The sequence below is a fragment of the Hyperolius riggenbachi genome, chromosome 3 (assembly GCF_040937935.1).
Source record: "Hyperolius riggenbachi isolate aHypRig1 chromosome 3, aHypRig1.pri, whole genome shotgun sequence".
NCBI classification, from domain to species: domain Eukaryota; kingdom Metazoa; phylum Chordata; class Amphibia; order Anura; family Hyperoliidae; genus Hyperolius; species Hyperolius riggenbachi.
The window spans coordinates 249,091,623-249,112,000 of NC_090648.1; the positions used below are offsets into that span (position 1 = coordinate 249,091,623).

General features: G+C 42.1%; 2 protein-coding genes across 3 annotated transcripts in view; one reads left to right on the forward strand and one right to left on the reverse strand.

Annotated features, from left to right (window-relative positions):
* OPTN (optineurin) overlaps positions 1 to 5,546 on the forward strand; it is a 77,295-nt gene extending 71,749 nt beyond the window's left edge. For both annotated transcript variants that reach the window (XM_068276134.1, XM_068276133.1), the window contains exon 14: positions 2,616 to 5,546. In XM_068276134.1, coding sequence (XP_068132235.1) covers positions 2,616 to 2,728 — 113 coding nt within the window. In that variant the 3' untranslated portion in view covers positions 2,729 to 5,546. The remainder of the gene's footprint in view (positions 1 to 2,615) is intronic.
* LOC137562290 (uncharacterized) lies at positions 5,377 to 17,630 on the reverse strand. Its single transcript, XM_068273622.1, has 5 exons — positions 17,526 to 17,630; positions 16,433 to 16,605; positions 14,279 to 14,424; positions 12,770 to 13,437; positions 5,377 to 5,435 (listed from the first exon to the last, which is right to left on the reverse strand). The coding sequence occupies exons 1-5, from the start codon at positions 17,628 to 17,630 to the stop codon at positions 5,433 to 5,435; spliced, it is 1,095 nt and encodes a 364-aa protein (XP_068129723.1). The 3' UTR covers positions 5,377 to 5,432.
* Positions 17,631 to 20,378: the final 2,748 nt, after the last annotated feature.

The window sequence follows — 20,378 nt, forward strand, 5'->3', positions numbered from 1 at the left end:
AGGTGAATCCACCCATTTCCCTCCTTTTAGACGGTTTTTAACCGATTTTATATTTGTTTGGCGTCTCTATTATCCCTGTTATTTCAATATCTTAGTCCACCCTTGGTGGAGGGGTGTATCCCCATTTCTTCTTATCTATAGATAGCGACTTTTTAAACCTGAGTGGGTTCAGGTAACAATTCTCCCCACCTGCTGTCTCAGTGGTTGCCTTTGTGGTAACCCTGACTTGTGAGTATAACTTTTATTTAATCATAATTCCACTTTTGAAAAAAACTATTACACTAGATTGGTCGCTCGGTTTCTTTCACTCTTGCTTTTCCAACCACTTTGTATTGGTCTTTCACTTGAGATTCTAATAAAATGGATTCATGTTTGTGGCAGTAATGTGACAAAATGTGGAAAACTTCAAGGGGGCCGAATACTTTTGCAAGCCACTGTACACGCACACACACACACACATTTTGTGGATTATGTCCCCTTTGTTCCTCATGCCCCCTTGTACCTCTTGTGTCTCCGTGTCCTCCTCTGTCCTACTTGTGTCCTCGTCTATGCCCCTTTGTGTCCCTGTGTCCTACAAAAACATTTTTGGGTACCTTGGGGAAAGTGTGGGAGGGAAGAAGTCATTTTAAATGTTAAAAAAGCTTTTAATTAAAAAAAAAAGTTTGTAGATGTAATTTTACTATTTGGCCACAAGATATGCTCAGTATTTTTTTAATGCGTCCTGTAAGTGTACTATTACGCTTACAGGAAGTGATGGGTGGATGGCGAACGTTTTTTTTTCTTCTCAGAATGATCGCGGCTTCTCACAGAAGTTGCCGATCATTGCAATGGGGACTTAGATCAACTGCGTTCCCAGGCTTTATTAGATGCTATTATATATACAAGATTCATGTGTACACATCAGATATAAAGTCACAATCAAAAATGTGTACAGCTAGTCCCCAGTAAATGAACGTGATGGGGACTGTAGGTTCGTTCTTAACCTGAATCTGTTCTTAAGTCGGAACAATATGCTATCTCTGTCCCCTGTACCTCCTCTGTGCCCCCCTCTGCCTCCAGTGTCACCCTCTGTGTCACCTCTGCCTTTTGTGCCTGCTTATACACGTTTAAAAGCCATTTTGTCTTTAGTTTTTGAGACAATCTATTTGAAAAAATTCAAAGTCCAATTTGAGAATTTTTTTTGGCTTGTTCCCATGGAAACATTGAATCCATGCCGTTCATATCGGCGGGTCGGGCGTTTGTAAGTCGGGGACTACCTGTAGTTTATTTTAAAAATACTGCTTTATTGCAGCAGTACAAATAACGTTGTCTTTTGATTTTTGTGTACTATGCACTGCTATTACTGGATATACATCATAAATAAATAAGTTATTTATGATGACTTTTATCCGAGAAATAGAAAATTATCATATTTTCCCTTTTTTAAATTATATTTTAAATTTATTAGGAGTCAGAGTTAGTGCATTTTTTTCCCTGACTCCAGGTAACCGGGTACTCAAACTCTTCTACTCCAACTCCACAGCCGTGGGTGAGACTACAGCCTGGCAATTGGGAGGAAGTCTTTCCCACAGCTTCTGTCTGCAGAAAATGGTGTCGGGCTGTAAGAATTGCTGGCTGGTGTTGGCTATGTTTCCAGCAACCTTTTAGTACAGCATTATAGAAGCACACTGTAGTGATGAACTAATGGAATTATGGGTACTTATCCGTTAGCCGGGCGCATCCAGCAGGTGGCGCTGTTGTAGCGAATTTCGATGCGCTGTTGTATCTAATTCCATTCATAGTTACTGAACGTAGTACTGTGTGAATGGAAGCGCCGCAGGTGGCGCTAATTTCATTGTTGATACGTAACGATACAGTGTGTTAATGTCAACGAATATACATTGTATTTGAAGTGGCCGGAATTAAAATGAAGGCGGCGGCAATGTAACACATGAAGCCGCCGCCTTCGTCTGTTCTTCTTCTTCTCCCCCTTTGCCCTCTCGCTTGTATACAATGCTGCCAGCCTGCGGGGACATGCGTGTCCCCCCAGAGTCGTTCGTCGCGGCAGGGAAGCCTGCTTGTTTCCTTGCGACGAACGACTGTGGGGGGACACATGTGTCCCCCCCTCCCCCCCCCAGCTAGCAGTGTTGTATAGAAGCGAGAGGGCAAAGGGGGAGAAGAAGAAGAACAGACGAAGGCGGCGGTTTCATGTGTTACATTGCCGCCGCCTTCATTTTAATTCCGGCCACTTCAAATACAATGTATATTCGTTGCCATTAACACACTGTGTATCTTTACGTTGCGTATCAACAATGTAATTAGCGCCACCTGCGGCCACCTGTTACCATAGTAACTATGAATGGAATTAGATACAACTGCGCATCGAAATTCGCTACAACAGCGCCACCTGCCGGATGCGCCCGGCTAACGGATAAGTACCGAATTATGTATATGGTAGCACTGACTGCAAAGTGAGTTTCCTATCAGAAATACTGCCAAATAATGCATAGACTGTCATGCCAGTGTGTGCTAAATGGCAGGAATTTAGAAACAAAATGTAAAATTAGTACAGTACTGTATGTAAGGTTTTATTATATTTACACTCTTTCCACCAGCTAAATGTTTTTTATTTGCAGGAGCAGGAAACCTGGAGGCCTTAGGACTAAATGTACATATATGTCCTAAGTGTCAGCTGTCTGTGCCAGACATCGATACTCTGCAGATCCATGTCATGGAGTGCATCACCTAGATCTTCTGCAGATCTTCTACATCTAAGGGATTTCTTATAACGTTTTTGGATTATATCCTTGGTTTATAAGCCTGTTTTCAGATGGCCTTTATGTTATGTAATTTACACTGTTTTGCTTTATTTATATGCTGTAATTTCTGACTACTACTCTGCTTCTGAGCTGCAATAGCTTTGTTTATACAAAGTAGCAATATGCTCTTTTAATCACCCAGGCCAGTGCAGCAGCAGGAGACTTGTCCCCACATAAAAATTACATTGTCTTATACTATATTATAGAGGCAAGGAATACTGGGGTATAAATGGTACTAAATATCATTAAACTGCATGTGGGAAAAGAGCACACATGGTTTTTACTGGGACTTACATAATGTAAATAATGCATAAGGTACACATAGCGTTACATACACAACACAGAATGTTTGCGTAATGCCTGTTCTACAATGTATGCATTGTGTATGTAACATAGGTTGCACATTGTCTACTTTGCATAACTCCTTGCGCACATAAGTGTTAGTATTGAGTAACTAACACCCTGTTATGTCTTGAAAGATTACAAAGAGCTCTATCAAAGGCTTCAAATTTTTTTATCAACTACAGCCATTCAGATAGTTACTTTTCCATTGGTGCTGCTTGGAAATGGACACTCGCTGCTCTATTTCAAAACTGGAGGGGTCTTAAAGGCACCTTGTATTGATAAGGGATATGGAGGCTGCCATATTTATTTCATTTAAAGATTCTCAATTGCCTAGTCATGTAGGTCTTTAATTACAGCAGTTGATGTCTTTGTCTGAGAATAAGCAGGACAGCCTGGCAATTAGCATAATTTGAAAAACCTTTGTTGAATTTGCCAATTCAGTGTTACCGGTAGGTAGCTTTTATTTGGGTCCAAAAATCCCATCACTTCTATACACAAGCAACATCTCTAAAAGGCTGGGTGCATTCACAGTATCAGAACAGGCTGCGCTGTGGTCCATTGCCTTGTTTACATACACACTGCTGTGCATCTGGTATGTGACTGCCACCCAACCAGTCCACCTGCCACAGTCACATTCGCATCCACCGCCTGGGTCCACTGCAGGTAAGAGGCACCGGTATACAAATTGGAGCCCAGGCTGAAACATGGAGCTCCCCATTGGATTGCAACAGACCAATGAGAATCCTCCCTCCCCAGGGAGGATACAGTTTTACCTGACCTTCATCTGAGTACAAATAACTTTTTTTATAGGCACAGTGGAGTAAACAAGGAAGGAGTTAACAAAACCCTCTATAGCAGTTCATTTCTTATAGTTACTAGTAATAGGCTTGTGAAAGGTACAGCCAACACTCCAGTAGAGGGTCTGTCTGTTGCTTCTGCATCCATGTAAGAGTGTATTTTGTTGTGGACAGATTAAAAAAATGCAAAGGGCAATGCAGCAACCATGTGAAATTCTATTCTTTAAAGTGAACCCGTTACCTGGCTATCCTGCTGATCTTTTGCCTCTAAGGCCCCGTTCACATCTGAGCGTTTTGCCGGCGATTTTGGAAAACCGCTCAAGCGTTACTGCTTTTTAAAGCGCTAGTGCCATAATACCCTATGGGCCCGTTCTCACTTCGGCGATTTACGTTAATCGCTGGCGATTATTGCAAATTGCCAAATGCAAATTTGTATCCTGCACCATTTTCAGGTGATTTCTCTGCGATCGCGTTTAGTGCTATAGAAGCGCTAATTACAATCCCGAAAAATCGGCAAGTGTGAATGGCGATTTGTTTTTCACGTTAATTGCCAAAAATCGCCAGAGCAAAATGCTAGCAATAGGGCAAGCATTTTGTAAGGGTGAATGGGGCCTTATACTTTTAGCCATAGACTCTGAACAAGCATGCAGCAGATCAGGTGTCTGACATTGTCAGATCTGACAAGATTAGCTGCATGCTTGTTTCAGGTGCGTGACTCTACTGCGGCCAAATGGATCAGCAGGGCTGCCAGGCAACTGGTATTGTTTGTATATAAAACCTTCAGCGCTAATCATATACATCCACCACCACGAACACCATAGAAAATGGATGCGCTTACCAGATAGTAACAAACCTTAATTACAGGGTCTGCAACATAGCATAATAAGGTCAACAGCCGGTATCTTCCCAGCTGGCCTCCTCTCCACATACAAGTGTCAGCAATATTTCGGGCTCTCAATGCAGTGTTCAAAGTTTTGCATGGAAAAATAATAGACTCATCTAAGCGTATCTATCTTATACTTAATAAAAAGATTGTTTAAAAACAAACACTAAAATCATTCAAAAATCACTTACATCTGGGTCCTTGTTACAGGGACCCAAAGCAGAAATCAGCATGTAAATAACACAGGTTTTCAGAACTGTTGGGGAAAGTACAAGCCACTTAGCTGAACAGGTAAAACAGCTGTGGCATGCATTTCACATTTTTTTTTCCCTTTTAGCAGTGGTGGAAACATAGCTGCACAATCAGGTAAAAGCACTTGGGAGCTCAGATATCTATGTAGTTTGTGTGACCACTACAAGACAGTACCTTCTTTACTCATTACAGATGCAGCATTGTCAGGATCACCTGCTTTAGCCTCTCTGGAGCTGCTGTTGAACATTGTTTTGAAAGAAGTTCATTGCAGCATGTTCTTTTTTTTATGTATGTGCACTTTCTTCCACCTGCTAGTCTTATTACGTAACATCGGATAATGGCTTGTTAGCTGATGGATTACTGTATAATATGTAAAAGAATGATTTGTTACTTTTATGTTTTGGAAATATTAATCTTTCAGAATGTGAAAATTATGTTCTATAAATGTAAATAAAATATTTCCTCACTTAATTAGCTTTGTGAAAATATGGTGTTTGCTGTACAAAGTGATTTACAATTCAATCTTTCACTGATACTGTGTACAGGACAGCAGGCCACTGACTGTAAAATCTTGTCCAGTTTTACACTACTTAGTATGAGGGATTTGTTAGTTTATTCAAAAAAGGAACTGTAAGGAGAATTTTTTTTCTTTACAAAAACAAGGAAAAGAGAGTGTTATGAGGAGAAGAAAAAAAATAAATCCTCCTACCCTGTCAGTGTGGCATAGAAAAAGTGCCTCATGCAGCAAGGGAGGAACCATGTTTACTACTGGTGCTCAGGGCTAGAGGGTTTTCTCTTTATTCCCTTAGTTGAAGACCTGCACCTTTGTTCCATATATAGATCCTAAAGTTTATCCAGATTGCTTAGGGACCTGTTCCACACTTCAAAATCGCTGCTATTTTGCCACAATTGTGTTTGCAATTCTTGTGCAGGAATCAATTATCTTTTCCTGAATGAGAATCGCAAATAGTGGAAAATCTTTGCCACAGTATGAAACAGACTACCTTTCACACTATTTGCTGCCATTTCACTGCTCTCCACTCGGCTGCTATGTCAGATCCTGTGCTGCTATTTCTCTGCCCTCCATTCCGATGCTGTGTCTGATCCTCCTACATCAACAGTATTATATTATGTTGATTTGAAAGGCTTGATATCTCAGCACTCTTATGCTGGCCATACACTGGGCCGATTCCCCGCCGATCAACAGCAGATTCGATCACTGGGATCGAATCTGCTGTCACATCATTCCCGCTAAATTTTGATCTATTTAGTCTGATCCCGTCGATCGCTCTGTGTGGAAAATTACCGTCGATCGCCCGCGGGTAGGGAGCGCGTTGCTAGCGGCGTTCGAGTGCCCGACGACCAAAGCAATAGAGCGGCAATACATTACCTGCTCTGCCGGCGCGACTGCCCCTGGTCACCTCTGCTCCTTCTCGCTCTGGTCTGGTCTCTGGGTCCGGCATGCTTCACTTCCTCCTGCCCGGCAGGAAGTTTAAACAGTAGAGGGCGCTCTACAGTTTAACCACTTGAGGACCCACCCTTTACCCCCCCCCCCTTAAGGACCAGCGCCGGTTTAGCTGATCTGTGCTGGGTGGGCTCTACAGCCCCCAGCACAGATCAGGGTGCAGGCAGAGCGACCAGATCGCCCCCCCCCCCCCCTTTTTTTGGGATGTAAACAAAGCGGATTATTTCCGCTGGTGTTTACATTTAGCCTGCGAGCCGCGATCGGCTGCCCGCAGGCTATTCACGGAGCCCCCCGCCGTGAATTGACAGGAAGGCTTCCTGATTAATTAGCTTGCAGCCGGCGACGCAGACCGGCGTCGCTGGTCCTGCAGCTGCCACTTTGCCGACGCGCGGTATGAGTGCGCGGTCGGCAAGTGGTTAAACTTCCTGCCGGGCAGGAAGAAGTGAAGCATGCCGGAGACCAGAGCGGAGACAGAGTAGCGGTGACCGGGGGCAGTCGCGCCGGCGGAGCAAGTAATGTATGCTTGGGGGGAGCGGCTGCAGCACCACCACAGATTGTGAACCGATTTCAGCCTGAAACCGTTCGCAATCTGTTTGCAGTAAAGGCAGCCATACAATCCCTCTCTGATCAGATTCGATTAGAGAGGTCCCTATCTGTTGGTCGAATCTGATGGCAAATCGACCAGTGTATGGCTACCTTTAGCTTCCATGCACTCCAAATTTTGAGGGTAGGGTACTACGTCCTGAACTATCTCTGTGCTAAATAAATTGCAGCCCCACATCACTGATGGTTCCTGAGATATCCATGTGATTATGGGAGATGTAAAGAGAGCAACTCACTGGCATGTTGCTAACTCTCCTACAACCACATTAGTGGACTGATGCCAGGCTTACAGACACATAGCAGGTGATATTATCTTTTAGTAAATACAGTATTTATATTAATTACACTTTAAACATTTAGGCTCCTATTCAATTAACTTTTTCTCCTAGGTATTATGTTAACACTTTATTACTAAAATGCATTTTGCTATTAGTTAGCAAGAAAATAATGATTTTGGCAGTATTTGTTCATCTACTTTGTGGTACTTTTTCAATTGCACAGTGAGCTTTTTGGTCAGCAGTGGTTTTTGCCTTGGAACTCTTCTATGCATGCTATTTTTGCCTTAGGGCCCTTTTCCACTTGCAGTCGCTAGCATTCACGCTGAACGCTAGCGATTGCTGAATCGCAATTACCGGCGATTCCCCGACGTTCGCGGCCGCGATTTTGCTATGCACTGCATAGCAAAATCGCGGCAAATATCGCTCCGCCGCGCGTTTGCGTTCCCGGCAAAAACGAATCGCGGTAGTGGAAATGACCTACCGCGATTCATATGTTAAAAAGCAAACCGTAGCGATTGTAAAATCGCTAGCGGCTTGCGTTTTTGCGATTCAGCCAGCGCATACGCGCTGGTGGAAAAGGGCCCTTATGGTTGTATCATGAACACAGGCCCTGGATGTGGCTATTGAAATTGAACTCTGCATTTCAAAAATTATGATTAACCACAGTTACTTCATGAAACATTTTACTTAGTGTTTCATATAGGGCCATGTAAAGGTTGCCATTAATGAAACAATTCTTCATATGAATTATTCTTTGATTTGATTGTAATATCAGTCAAATCAATACAAATTTCAGATCAATTCCATTCATTTGATCAAATTGGATAGCAACTTTCTGTTAGTGGGCACAAACTATCAAATTGGTAAATCGATCAGGTGAAGAATTGTATCGTTAATGCCCACCTTAAGTTTGGATAGCTTTCCCCTTACTAAACACAATAGTCATGTGAAAACTGCATTTTGGGTTTACTTGAGTTGCAGTGGGTTGTGAAATTTGGGCAACCTTGTTAATCGTCATGATTTTCCTGTATAATCTGTTGGTTTTTACGATAAAAGTCAGTTAAATATATCATATAAGAGACACGCACAGTGGTATTTAACCACTTCCCAACTGAGGGGTTTTACCCCCTGACCACCAGAGCAATTTTCACCTTTCAGCGCTCCGTCCTTTTATTCGTCTATAACTTTATCATAACTTATCACAATGAAATGAACTATATCTTGTTTTTTCCGCCACCAATTAGGCTTTCTTTAGGTGGGACATTATGCCAAGAATTATTTTATTCTAAATGTGTTTTAATGGGAAAATAGGAAAAATGTGGGAAAAAAATTAATTATTTTTCAGTTTCCGGCCATTATAGTTTTTAAATAATGCATGCTACTGTAATTAAAACCCATGAAATTTATGTGCCCTTTTGTCCCGGTTATAAAACCGTTTAAATTATGTCCCTATCACAATGTTTGGCGCCAATATTTTATTTGGAAATAAAGGTGCATTTTTTTCAGTTTTGCGTCCATCCCTAATTACAAGCCCATAGTTTATAAAGTAACAGTGTTGTACCCTCCTGATATAAATATTTAAAAAGTTCAGTCCCTAAGGTAACTATTTATGTATTTTTTTTAATTGTAAATTTTTTATTTTTTTTTTAATTACAAAAGAAATTAATTTGGGGAGTGTGGGAGGTAATGAGTTAATTATTTGTGTATAAGTAATGTATGTGTATGTGAAAAATAGTTTGGGTGTAGTTTTACTATTTGGCCACAAGATGGCAGCAGTAACATTTTGTTTAATGCGACCTCCAAGCTTCCTTCCGGAAGCTTGGAGGAAGTATAAAGAGGCTGGGATTTCTTTTTCTTCTTCACAATGATCGCGCTGCTTAGCGAAAGCAGCAGATCATTGCGGGGGCAGAGATCAAGGAACGGGAATGTATTTTCCCGTTCATTGATCTCCGGGCGAGCGGGCAGCGGCGTACACGATCGCGGGAGTGCGAGCGGGAGCGCGGACAGCGGCGGTAACGGCGGGGGGTGCGTTTATCTACGCTCCGGGCGGGGAAGTGAAGTCCAAAGGAGCGTAGATATACTGTACGGCGGCGGGGAACCAGTTAAGAAGTGAAATGAAGTTTATTGGATTTACAGAAAGTGTGCAATAATGTTTAACCATTTCAGCCCGTGGGGATTTTTCACCTTATGCATCAGAGCAATTTTCACCTCCCATCCATTTGCTAATAACGATCACTAATCACAATTTATTGATCTATATCTTTTTTTTTTTTTCTGCCACTAATTAGGCTTTCTTTGGGTGGTACATTTTGCAAAGAATTATTTTTTTTTTTATAAATGCATTTTTAACAGGAATATTAAGAAAAATTTAAAAATTTCTCAGTTTTTGGCCATTATAGCTTTAAAATAATACATGCTACCATAATTAAAACCTATGTATTTTATTTGCCCATTTGTCTCGGTTATTACACCGTTTAAATTTTGTCCCTATCACAATGGCGCCAATATTTTATTTGGAAATAAAGGTGCATTTTTTCAGTTTTGCGTCCATCACTATTTACAAGCTTATAATTTTAAAATGTAGTATACCCCCTTTACATGCATATTTAAGAAGTTCAGACCCTTAGGTAACTGAATTTTTTTTTTTTTATTGTAATTTTTTTTTCATTAAATTTTATTTGGGTAATTTTTTGGGTGTTGGGAAATAAACAGTAAATTTGTACTGTTATAATATGTGTAAATTGGCATGAAAAATGTATGTAGATGTAGTTTTACTATTTGGCCACAAGATGGCCACCTTGAGTTTTTTTTCCTCCTTGTGCTTCTCGCTTACTGAAAGTACAAGGACAGGGGAATTTTATTTTTTTTTAATAGAAAAACTGCGGTCTCTCATAAGAAACAGTCGGTTTTTCTGCAAGCAACTTAGATCGGTGAACTGAACCATGTTCCCATTCACTGATCCCAGGGCTACTGGGGGACAAGGGGGCCCGCCCAAGCACGCCTCTGCATCAGAGCAGCCACCTGGACGTGAGGATCACATCCGGGCGGCTGAAATGGTTAAACAAAATTATGCAGGTGCATAAATTTTGGCACCACAAAAAAGAAATGAAATCAAAGTTTAGTAGTTTCTCCTTTTGCAGAAATTACAGCCTCTAAACACTTCCTGTAGGTTCCAATGAGAGTCTGGATTCTGGTTGAAGGTATTTTGGACCATTCCTCTTTACAAAACATCTATATTTCATTCAGGATTGATGGCTTCCGAGATTGTCTATCCTAGATTTTTCTTGGTCTGCCACTTCGACCCTTAACTTGAACTGAGCCTGTGGTCTTCCATTTCCTCAATATGTTCCTAATTGTGGAAACAGACAGCTGAAATCTCTGAGATAGCTTTCTGTATGCTTCCCCTAAACCATGACTGAACAATCTTTGTCTTCAGGTCATTTGTGAGTTGTTTTGAGACCCCCATGTTGCTTCTCTTCAGAGAAAATTAAGGAGGGAAAATTACAATTGACCCCCTTAAATACTCTCTCATAATTGGATTCACCTGTATATGTAGGTCAGAGGTCACTGAGCTTACCAAGCCAATTTGAGTTCCAATAATTAGTTCTAAAGGTTTTGGAATCAATAAAACAGTGCCCAAATGTATGCACCTGCCTAATTTTATTTAAACAATTATTGCGCACTTTATGTAAATCCAATAAACTTCATTTCACTTCTCATATCACTGTGTGTGTGTCTCCCTATAAGATATATTTAACTGACTTTTTTTTAATACTAACAACCAACAACTTACACAGGAAAATCAAGACTATTAACAAGGTTGCTCAAACTTTCGCATCCCACTTTATCTTTGTCCAATATTTAATACGTTTATTTGTAACAATGTTTCAGTTCATCAAACACTTAAAATAATAAGAAATCAGGAAGGGTACAAATACTTTTTCATAGTATTGAGTGTATATATATATATATATACCCTACATATAGATAATTGCATACTCCAGTTCTGTTTTCTGGGTAGTGTAAGTGGCTAGCTTGGGGCAGTAAAAGAGCATATAATTGAATCTCTTCAAACGGTATATGGTAAGATAAACTATGAAAATATGCCTACATAGTTCATGTGGCCACGGTGACACTAGAGAAAAGTAAATGTGGATGTAAAGAAACCCATGATAGTATGACTGTTCACCCATTACAATGGAAAGCAGAACATTATTTCAATGCACCATTCATAAATATTTTTTACTAATAAAATGGCAAATGAGCATTTTCACTTAATAGGTACAGTAATAAAATACATTAGGTAAAATATTTTAAGCGTAAGTTGCATTAAAATTTGTATGTACAAGAGCTTGTACAGAAATGTCTGAAGCTAGTATTACAACCCTACAAGTGGCAGAAAAAATAAATGTAGGTGGGAATACATGATTGGTATTGAAGGCAGTTTGCCTAGGGAGCAGTGCCATAGCAGCAGGCATTAGGACAATTACAGCATTATTTAGGCACCTGTCTCAGTGCAGCAAATGAAGACATTGATTATCATGATTGTGAAAGGAGAGACAATACCACAAATATTTAAGTTTACTATGATGCATGATTGCATTCTAGTGCTTCTAGAATCTGTTGATTAACTTTGACTTTTAGGATTCTCCTTAGGTTATTTAGGGGTTAATGTATGCCAGCTAAGAAGGGTTACAATACTTTGCAATATACTGGATACAAAAAAAAAAAAAGACACCGTACAGAAGGGGAAAAATGATAGTCAATAGTCAACAATAATTCAGCTTGTGTCTGATCAAAGATGATGTGTTTGCTATCACCGATGAGTTGCAATCACAAACTATACCATACAAGCAGCTTTCAAAGAGTTGGTGTACCATCTCCAAAACTGGTAACTGCTAGGGATGATCAATGAGATGAAAATCTTTCCAAGTTCATACAGAATTATGACTTTTTTTTTTATGCAAGTATATGCAACTTGAAAATGGACTAATGATGTCCCACCCAGATTTAAATTGATTATCCCTAGTAGCTTTTGCTGCAAACATAGCAATGGTGCACCAGTCTTCAGAGCTATACTATAACCCAGGTATTCAGCATAACCGTAGTCATTTCTGTTACAACCCTCACACATTTCATAGGAGTCTGTGAAACGCAAAGAGTACACATCCATCTATGCCTAAATGTTAAATTCCACCAAACATGGATAAAAGGCGACAGGCTGTCTTTGTCTCAGAACAGGGTGGATAAATATATAAATAACAGCATAAAACTTTTCTTCACACTGTCTGGCTGTGTTCCACTGAGTGCGGTTGAATTTGAAGAGATCTTAAGAGTCTTTGTTTTACCTGTTTTCTGTGTTGATATTCCAGTGCCTTTCTGTCAATATAGGGTTTCTTTAGTTTATGATACACCGATGTAACCAAACGCACCAACAGGAAGTGATGATTGTTAATGCCCATTTCTGTATGCAGTATATGTTCTTTTAGATGAAATATATCTGTTGAACCCAGGGCAAGCAGTACACGGTGCTGCAACATATGGGCTGATGTGCTAGTCTTAGAATTACATTTCAGCATATGATACAGTTCCTTCTCTGCTGTTTGCACAGCCTTGATTGTTCCATGTGAGGGCACAAAGTGAGCTGCACTGTCCTTAACTGGCAGTAAATGATAGGCAGTTAAATAATCCTGTGGGTGCTGCTCAGTCACAAGTGCCCATCTACACTTGTTGCAGGACAGCTGAGTAAAGGCTTTTCTCACAACCCAGCCTGCAATGTACATTGCAGAATTGTGAACTGCCATCTCTAACAACTGAGAGGAATAGACGTGATCAAGAAGCTCAGTACCAGTATCTGCAAATGGAGAGGAAATATAGTCGCCATAGCTACAGAGACTTTGCCTTGATGTTATACCTCCAACGCTGAATTCCTTCTTATGTAAAAGTCCGCTCTGTGACAACAGTTGTTCTACTGCACATCTTACCTCTAAGGCTGTTGGATGTACATCTGAACCACCTAATATTATAAAAACAAAAAATACAGTAACTCATCTTGCATTAATATGCATTGCTTCATTTATAAAGTGTCCAAACATGGAATTGTCTCTTATTCTACAGCATTTTTATTTAATTCTCCCAGAATGCAAAGCACGGCTCCAATTGGCAAGGTGGATCTGCAGCTCTGGCCAGTCTCTGCTAACTTCCTCCTCAACCCCTCCCTTCTGACAAGTTATCCTGTCTTCTCTGTGGCCCATATGCAATTTACTTTATCACCTAAGTTTTCTCCTAGGAGATAATTTTTCATATTTGATTTAGAATAACTTTTCAGCACTTTGCAATGGAAAAAGTACCAAAAAGTAGGTGAAAAGGTACTGTCAAAACTATTTTGAGTATTTTCTTGCTTGCTGGTAGTTTAAAAGTCATTTTATTGGCTAGTTTAAAATATCACATAGGAGAAAACTCAGGAAAAAAATAATTGCATATGGGCCTGTGTGTGAAAAAATTCATTCCATCTTGCCTCCTCTGCCTCTGGGAATAGCCTTTTTCTTGTTTATTAGCTATTGATTCCAATCTCCAAACCTTGATTTGAGTAACTATTATTAAAATTCTCTACACACTTTTTTTTGATTATGCTCAGCTATTGGCATTTTAATTTATAACATTTTGCTTTCCCCCCCCCCCTTCTCTCTTTGTTTTCATAGTACCAAACACCTGTAACATATTTTACTGTGTCCCATAAGACAGCTGATGATATTGTATCCTTGTAATTTTTTAATTTGGCCAATTACTTTCTTTATATCCATCAGTTTATTTTCACATCAAATTTCTTTGACATTGTTTTGATCCAAATGACTTACCTCTGGTTGTAGGATGATTTAGTAATTCCTGAAGGTGATATGTGTTGAACCTGTGTGTTGTGACATATTCCTGCTCCTTCAGCAATCCTGGCAACAGTTCAGACAGTGAAGCTATATTCACAAGCAGACCAGCAGACCAACATGATCTGTTAACCGTTTGAAAAGAGGAAAAGGAGCAAACATGTTCTATTAAAATACATGTTGTTGGATTTTAAAACTCCTTATCGAATATAAACTATATAAATAAAGATATTTTGGGTGTGCCTACATGGACACAAAATGGTTTCTACCACCAGTTTTGAGGATGTCTCCTAACTTGTTAATCTGGTGTGACTAATGGCTGTTCTGACTGTGGATGGACATTACTATGACAAGGGTTTTCCTGAGATCAATGCCCCGCCTCTAACGAGCGGCCATGGAGTATTCAGCAGAGGACTCCTAGCTTACAGAAGCCCGTTTGTCTGGTTTGGTCCAATGATTGGCTGGCCACAGCTAGAACTAACTACAGCCCCCACCTAGCTCCTTCCAACCAAACTGCTAAGGGCGAGGGCTATTGTTGCATACCATGGAGGAGGGGTCTTTATACCTGTTATATCCAGATAAGACAGTTTTTGGAATCTCTCTCTCTCTTGGAACACCGATATGGACATAGGAAGATAATAGAGAAAGGGGCTCAGCTGATGAAAGAGCGTGATTGTGGGTAGGGTAAAGATCAATTATGTGAGTCACATTATATGTGCCCTAACTTGTACATATGTATATTTGTAAGTAAACCCCTTTTATTTCACCCTTTGAAATTACCTCAAGTGTTTGGTCATATAATGTAGATATAAGTAACATAAGCTAGAGCACATTCTACACATGTGAACACCACAAACCACTATACTACAATCCCCTGAAACCAGAAGTTGTATATACGTTTGGAAGAAAGCTCACCGTTTGCTTTCCTCTGGATGGGTCTCCCAACTAAGCATTTCAATGCAAGCTTTCATTTTCAAGAGGAAAAAGAGAAACACCTCAAACCATTTGATGTGTAGCCCAGATCTATGTTTATGGCAAAATGATGAGGAAGTAGACATTTCCTTTAAGAAGAGCTGAAAAGATATACCATTGTGTGCTCCATAACCTGTGCAGATGATGCACAGTACCGTGTACTGCTCATGGGTAAACCAGTAATGTTCTGCAAGCACTTCTTGCTTTATTGCTACACTTACTTTCTAGATCTAAGATGAGAAAATAATAGCATCCTATTTGTAATAAAAGGTAAAAGGGGCCATATGCAATTCTCTTTTTCACCTGAGTTTTCTCCTAGGTGATATTTTCACAACTTGTAAATAAAATAGTTTTTTTTTAAACCACCAGCAAGCAAACAAATACTCAAAACCATTACAACAGTACTTTTTCACCTACTTTTTGGTACTTTTTCCATTGAAAAGTGCTAAAAGTTTTTGTTTTTTTGAATTGAAGATGGAAAAAATATCTCCTAAGAGAAAAAAATGAATTGCATATGGCCCAAGGTGTTAATGTAAAACTGAAGGGGAAAAATAAGTTAAATATTCACCTATGGAGGGAAGGCTCTGGATCCTCGAGAGCCTTCCTTGTCCTCTTATGGTGCCCTTGTTCCAACGCTCTCACCTCCATTGCATGTATTCGACCAACTGGTCGACTATGCCTTCAAGGAACTTAGGAAGAACTTGCTTCCAGGCCTGTGGAGTCAGGGCAATTTTGGGTACCTGGAGTAGGAGTTGGTGGTTTCATAGACTGAGGAGTCAGGGATCGTGGTTGGATGATTTTTGCTTCAAATCCACAGCCTTGGTAAGTATTAGACTAAGGAGTCGGAGTCGAGGAGTCGGAGTTATTTAGGGTACCTGGAATCAGAGTTGGAGTCGGAGGTTTCACAAAATGAGGAGTCAGATGATTTTTATACCAACTCCACAGCCTTGCTCGCTTCCCCCAGTGCTTGGGAAGGATGGCCGGCTCCATAGCCACCTGTCTTTTGTAGCACTCTGGAACGCAAATGAAAGCTTCCAAAGGTGGCAAATTTTAACGGGGACAGCACTGAAATCAGGAGAGAGGACAGGGGGGCAGGGGCTTACATATGATGCTGCAATAGAGCCAGACTCCCTTATGTGAAGAGCGGCAGTAGTTGTGTACCTTGAGGTCTGGAAATGAGAATCTCTCACACAGGTTGCCAGGGTCAGCAGATAATATTGGGTTTCTTGAAGGATTTGGAACTTCTCCTCTAGATTGGAATGCCTGATGGGGCCTTTATCACCTTCTAGCCGCAGACTGCTACTACTAAACATGTCAACTAATTGACCAATTACCTAGAAATAAAAAGCAAAACACTTAAGAAATGCATCAAACAAAGCAACATGAAGAGTAAACAAAAATCCAGCAGAAGCACCTGAAATATTCTTCTTAGTTGTTAAATCATTGAAATAACAGTACCAGTTATGCGGCTTCAGCCTATACTAAAGGACAGGAACACAATTCACCCTAAATGGGACACAATAATAGAACCATATGTCAGGTTTTATTGCTTATTCATATTAAGGCCTCTTTCAGATAGGGGGCTGAACTGCACATGTGCCGAGCAGTTCAGTGTCCCACATGACATGCACCAGTATAATTTGAGTGCAATTTAATTGCAGTCGAATTGCAGCGGTAGTAACACCACACGTGTTAAACGCTGACACGTGGTGTTACCTGGTGGCGGAGACCGCAACATGTCCCGTCTGAGCATAGACTCTATGGGAGGAGCAGGGGTGCCTGTCTAGTGCCAGTACTGAGTGCTAATGAGCATCTGGCCAGTGCAGGAGAGCAGCTGACAGTCGCCTACCTGCCTGAAAGAAGCTTAACTTCTTAGCAGGAAGAACTGTGACACAGTTAAAGGAAACCTGACCACCCCCCCCCCCCCTCCAAAAAAAAATGTGTTTCACTTACCTTGGGCTTCTACCAGCCCCCTGCAGCCATCCTATGCCCTCAAAGTAATTCACCGCTGCTCCGGTCCCCCGCCGCCAGCTAGTTTCGTTTTTGGAGACTCGGAGTAGGCTGGCTGCCACGCGTATCTTTGCACGCGTTACCGCTGGTGCAGGATGCTATCTCGGACGTTAACCTGCAACGCGTACGGGGGGCGTGGCCAAGATGGCGAAGTGAGAAGAAGTCTTTCCTGATGCTCCGCTGCCCAGCCTCTGCCCTATAGTATACTGTCGATATATGCACACCTCCAGACCAACCAAAATACTGTGCCTTGCCTCCTAGACTCGTACTTGCAAGCTGGAGTCTGGGTACAAGCCGCCGCTGGAGAGCGGAAGTGAAGCGGATCTGGACCCGGGGACTGCCGCCACATGCTGGGGCGAGCCGGAGGGGCCTGAACGCTCTCAAAGATCGCAACACAGATTTCACCCTTACTCTGCTATGCCTCCCAAAGGATCGAGGGCTAAGGACAAGGAGGAACATAAGGATCTCCCGGAAGACCCTGCAGGCACCTCGGCCCAACAACGGCCGCCGCCGAAAGGAAGGCAGGCAAAAGACGGAGACAGCATGGCGGATCATGAAGAAGACGAGCCTCTCATGCCAAACCCTGCAGAGCTACTTGATGCCATCAAGACATGCCAGTCAGCGCTCACTAAGAAAATCGATAGCATGGAAATGAATATAGGCTATCTACGCAATGATGTGGGCAAGATCAGAGACCGGACCAAAGAGCTAGAGCAACGCACCTCGGATCTGGAAAACACGGCCCAGGCTCACCGAGTGGCTATCCCAGGCATGCAGCAACGAATATCCCAACTTGAAAACCGAGCGGTAGACGCGGAAAACAGAAACCGCAGGAACAACCTCCGCATTCTGGGGATACCTGAGGGAGCAGAGGGTGCAGACATGGCCTCCTTTATTGAAAGCCTACTCAAACAGCTCCTACCGGAATCCACGTTCTCCCCATTCTTTGTGATTGAGCGCGCTCATCGGATGACCACCAGAAAGAAGCTCCCTGGGGCCCTCCCGAGACCGGTAATTCTTAAAATTCTGAACTTTAAAGACAGAGACGCTATCCTATCTGCCTCCAGGAAAGCCGGTGAGTTACATTTCCAAAATACTAAGCTCATGATATTTCCAGATTATACTGTGGAAACACAGAAGCAGCGGAGCTCCTTCCAGCAAGTTAAGAACAAGCTGCGGGAGAAACAAATTGCGTATGCTATGCTATTCCCGGCTAGACTCCGGGTTCAAGATGGAGACAAGGCCCTCTTTTTTGATACTCCGGCAGAGGCTCTAACATGGATCGAGTCTCTGCCTAAAACCTAAGGTACCCTTATTATATTTGAGTACTGTGTGGCTGCATCGTCTTTCCCGCCTCCCGCCCATGCCGGGCTGCGATAGTACTGCTTCTCCACCCTAATGTTCCTAACCACGGCTAATCTTTATTAGTTACAAAAGAAGAATTTCTGGGGGGCCAGTTTAGAGGATATATGTGTATATATGCATGTAAATGACCATCGGGCCTGTTTTCTACCACGCTGTATAACATGGCGGTCCTCGGCTATACAACTGGGTGTCCCCTAGGTACCGCCCTTCTTCACCAGCTCTCACTTGCCCGGGAACGAGTTACCCCGCCCCCAGGATGCGGGTCGCTGCGAGCTGCAGGCTCTTACTGGTCTCCCCCTCTCTGTGTACTCTCTCTGTGCTCCGGGGCGCCCTGGGAAAATGGTGACGCAGTACTGCATATACTCTGTGGCTTTACAAACGAACTGTCACCTTTCATGGGCCGCTTCTCTCCCTGTCGCTTGTTACCTTAATTCATCAGATCCGTGGGCTTAGAGAGGGAGGAGAAAGGGAATGATTCACGTGGAATGAGAACTCTGCCCGAACCTAAGTGGAACCCTTAAATGCTAACCAGCTGCCTGCACTGACTGGGTGACGAAGAGGCAGATGTGAACCTGTATACTCTGCCGCATACTTACCTAAAATGGAAAATGACGAGCACCGCCGGGCCTACAGTGTTTGCGGGGGGGATCCGGGCTGGGCTCCTGGCGTGGGTTTAGGGTGGGGGGGGAGTGATGTAATGCTGCACAAATCTCTCTGCTGTCACTATAAGTGATACATGACATGCTTAAAGTTATACTAAGTTGGTTTGGTTGTGTGTTCAAAATATAATGGTTGGAAATGTACACCTGTGCTAAAATAAGCAATATGCTATAAAACAACACCAGGATACAAGTAAATGGTATGGCACCCAATAAAGGCGCGCCAGTGGGGGGACGTGGGACTGGCTGTGTGGTATGTACAACGGGGGGTATATAAGAGAGGTGCTGGGAATCCGACTAAAATCTGCCTCTAGAAGAGGGGACATCCAATTGCTGAAATTAGCCACCAGAGGGCACTGTTAGCTAACTTTCTGTGACTCTCACCTACATATTTGATGTGTAGAAGAATCCCATCACATATATGCCACACAGTCTGTGTTAGAAGTTAGTGCTGCAATACTTACCTGCACAAAAGCCTTTACCTAGCTATGCATTGAATCTTTTACGAGACTCAACTCCTCATAACTATGCAAGCAACACTCAAGGTATGACAAGGTGCAACTCCCCTCCAATGGGGCAGGTTGGTGATGGCTAACATAGTTAACTCTCTACGGCACTATACTTGTTTAAGCCCTGCCTAATTAACTCTCACTGATACATGTGTTAGCGAGCCCAAACCATGAACAGAGGGGCCCACATACTCTCCCTTCTAGAACAATTTATCTTTCATAGTGAAAGCCAACTAGAAGTTGTATGCGGTGCATACACCTTCCTCTGGTGGGTTCATACACTGATATCTCTATACCCAAATGCCCTTGCTAGCCCTGTGTCTCCTCCATAAGGGTGATATACGTCTGAAACCCACCTCTGGAAAACAATTACAAGCACCTAAAACCACTTAGCCTACAATTTCCCAGAACCCGAATTGTATCCCAGCAGTGCTGAGGGTGAGGATAGCGGGCTTTCCTGCTCCTATGGCCCGATGCCTCCCACATACCACCTCGGAAGGGGCTAATAGCGGGTGCCATACATATTCCGTAAATAGCATAAATGCCTATTTGACACTACATATA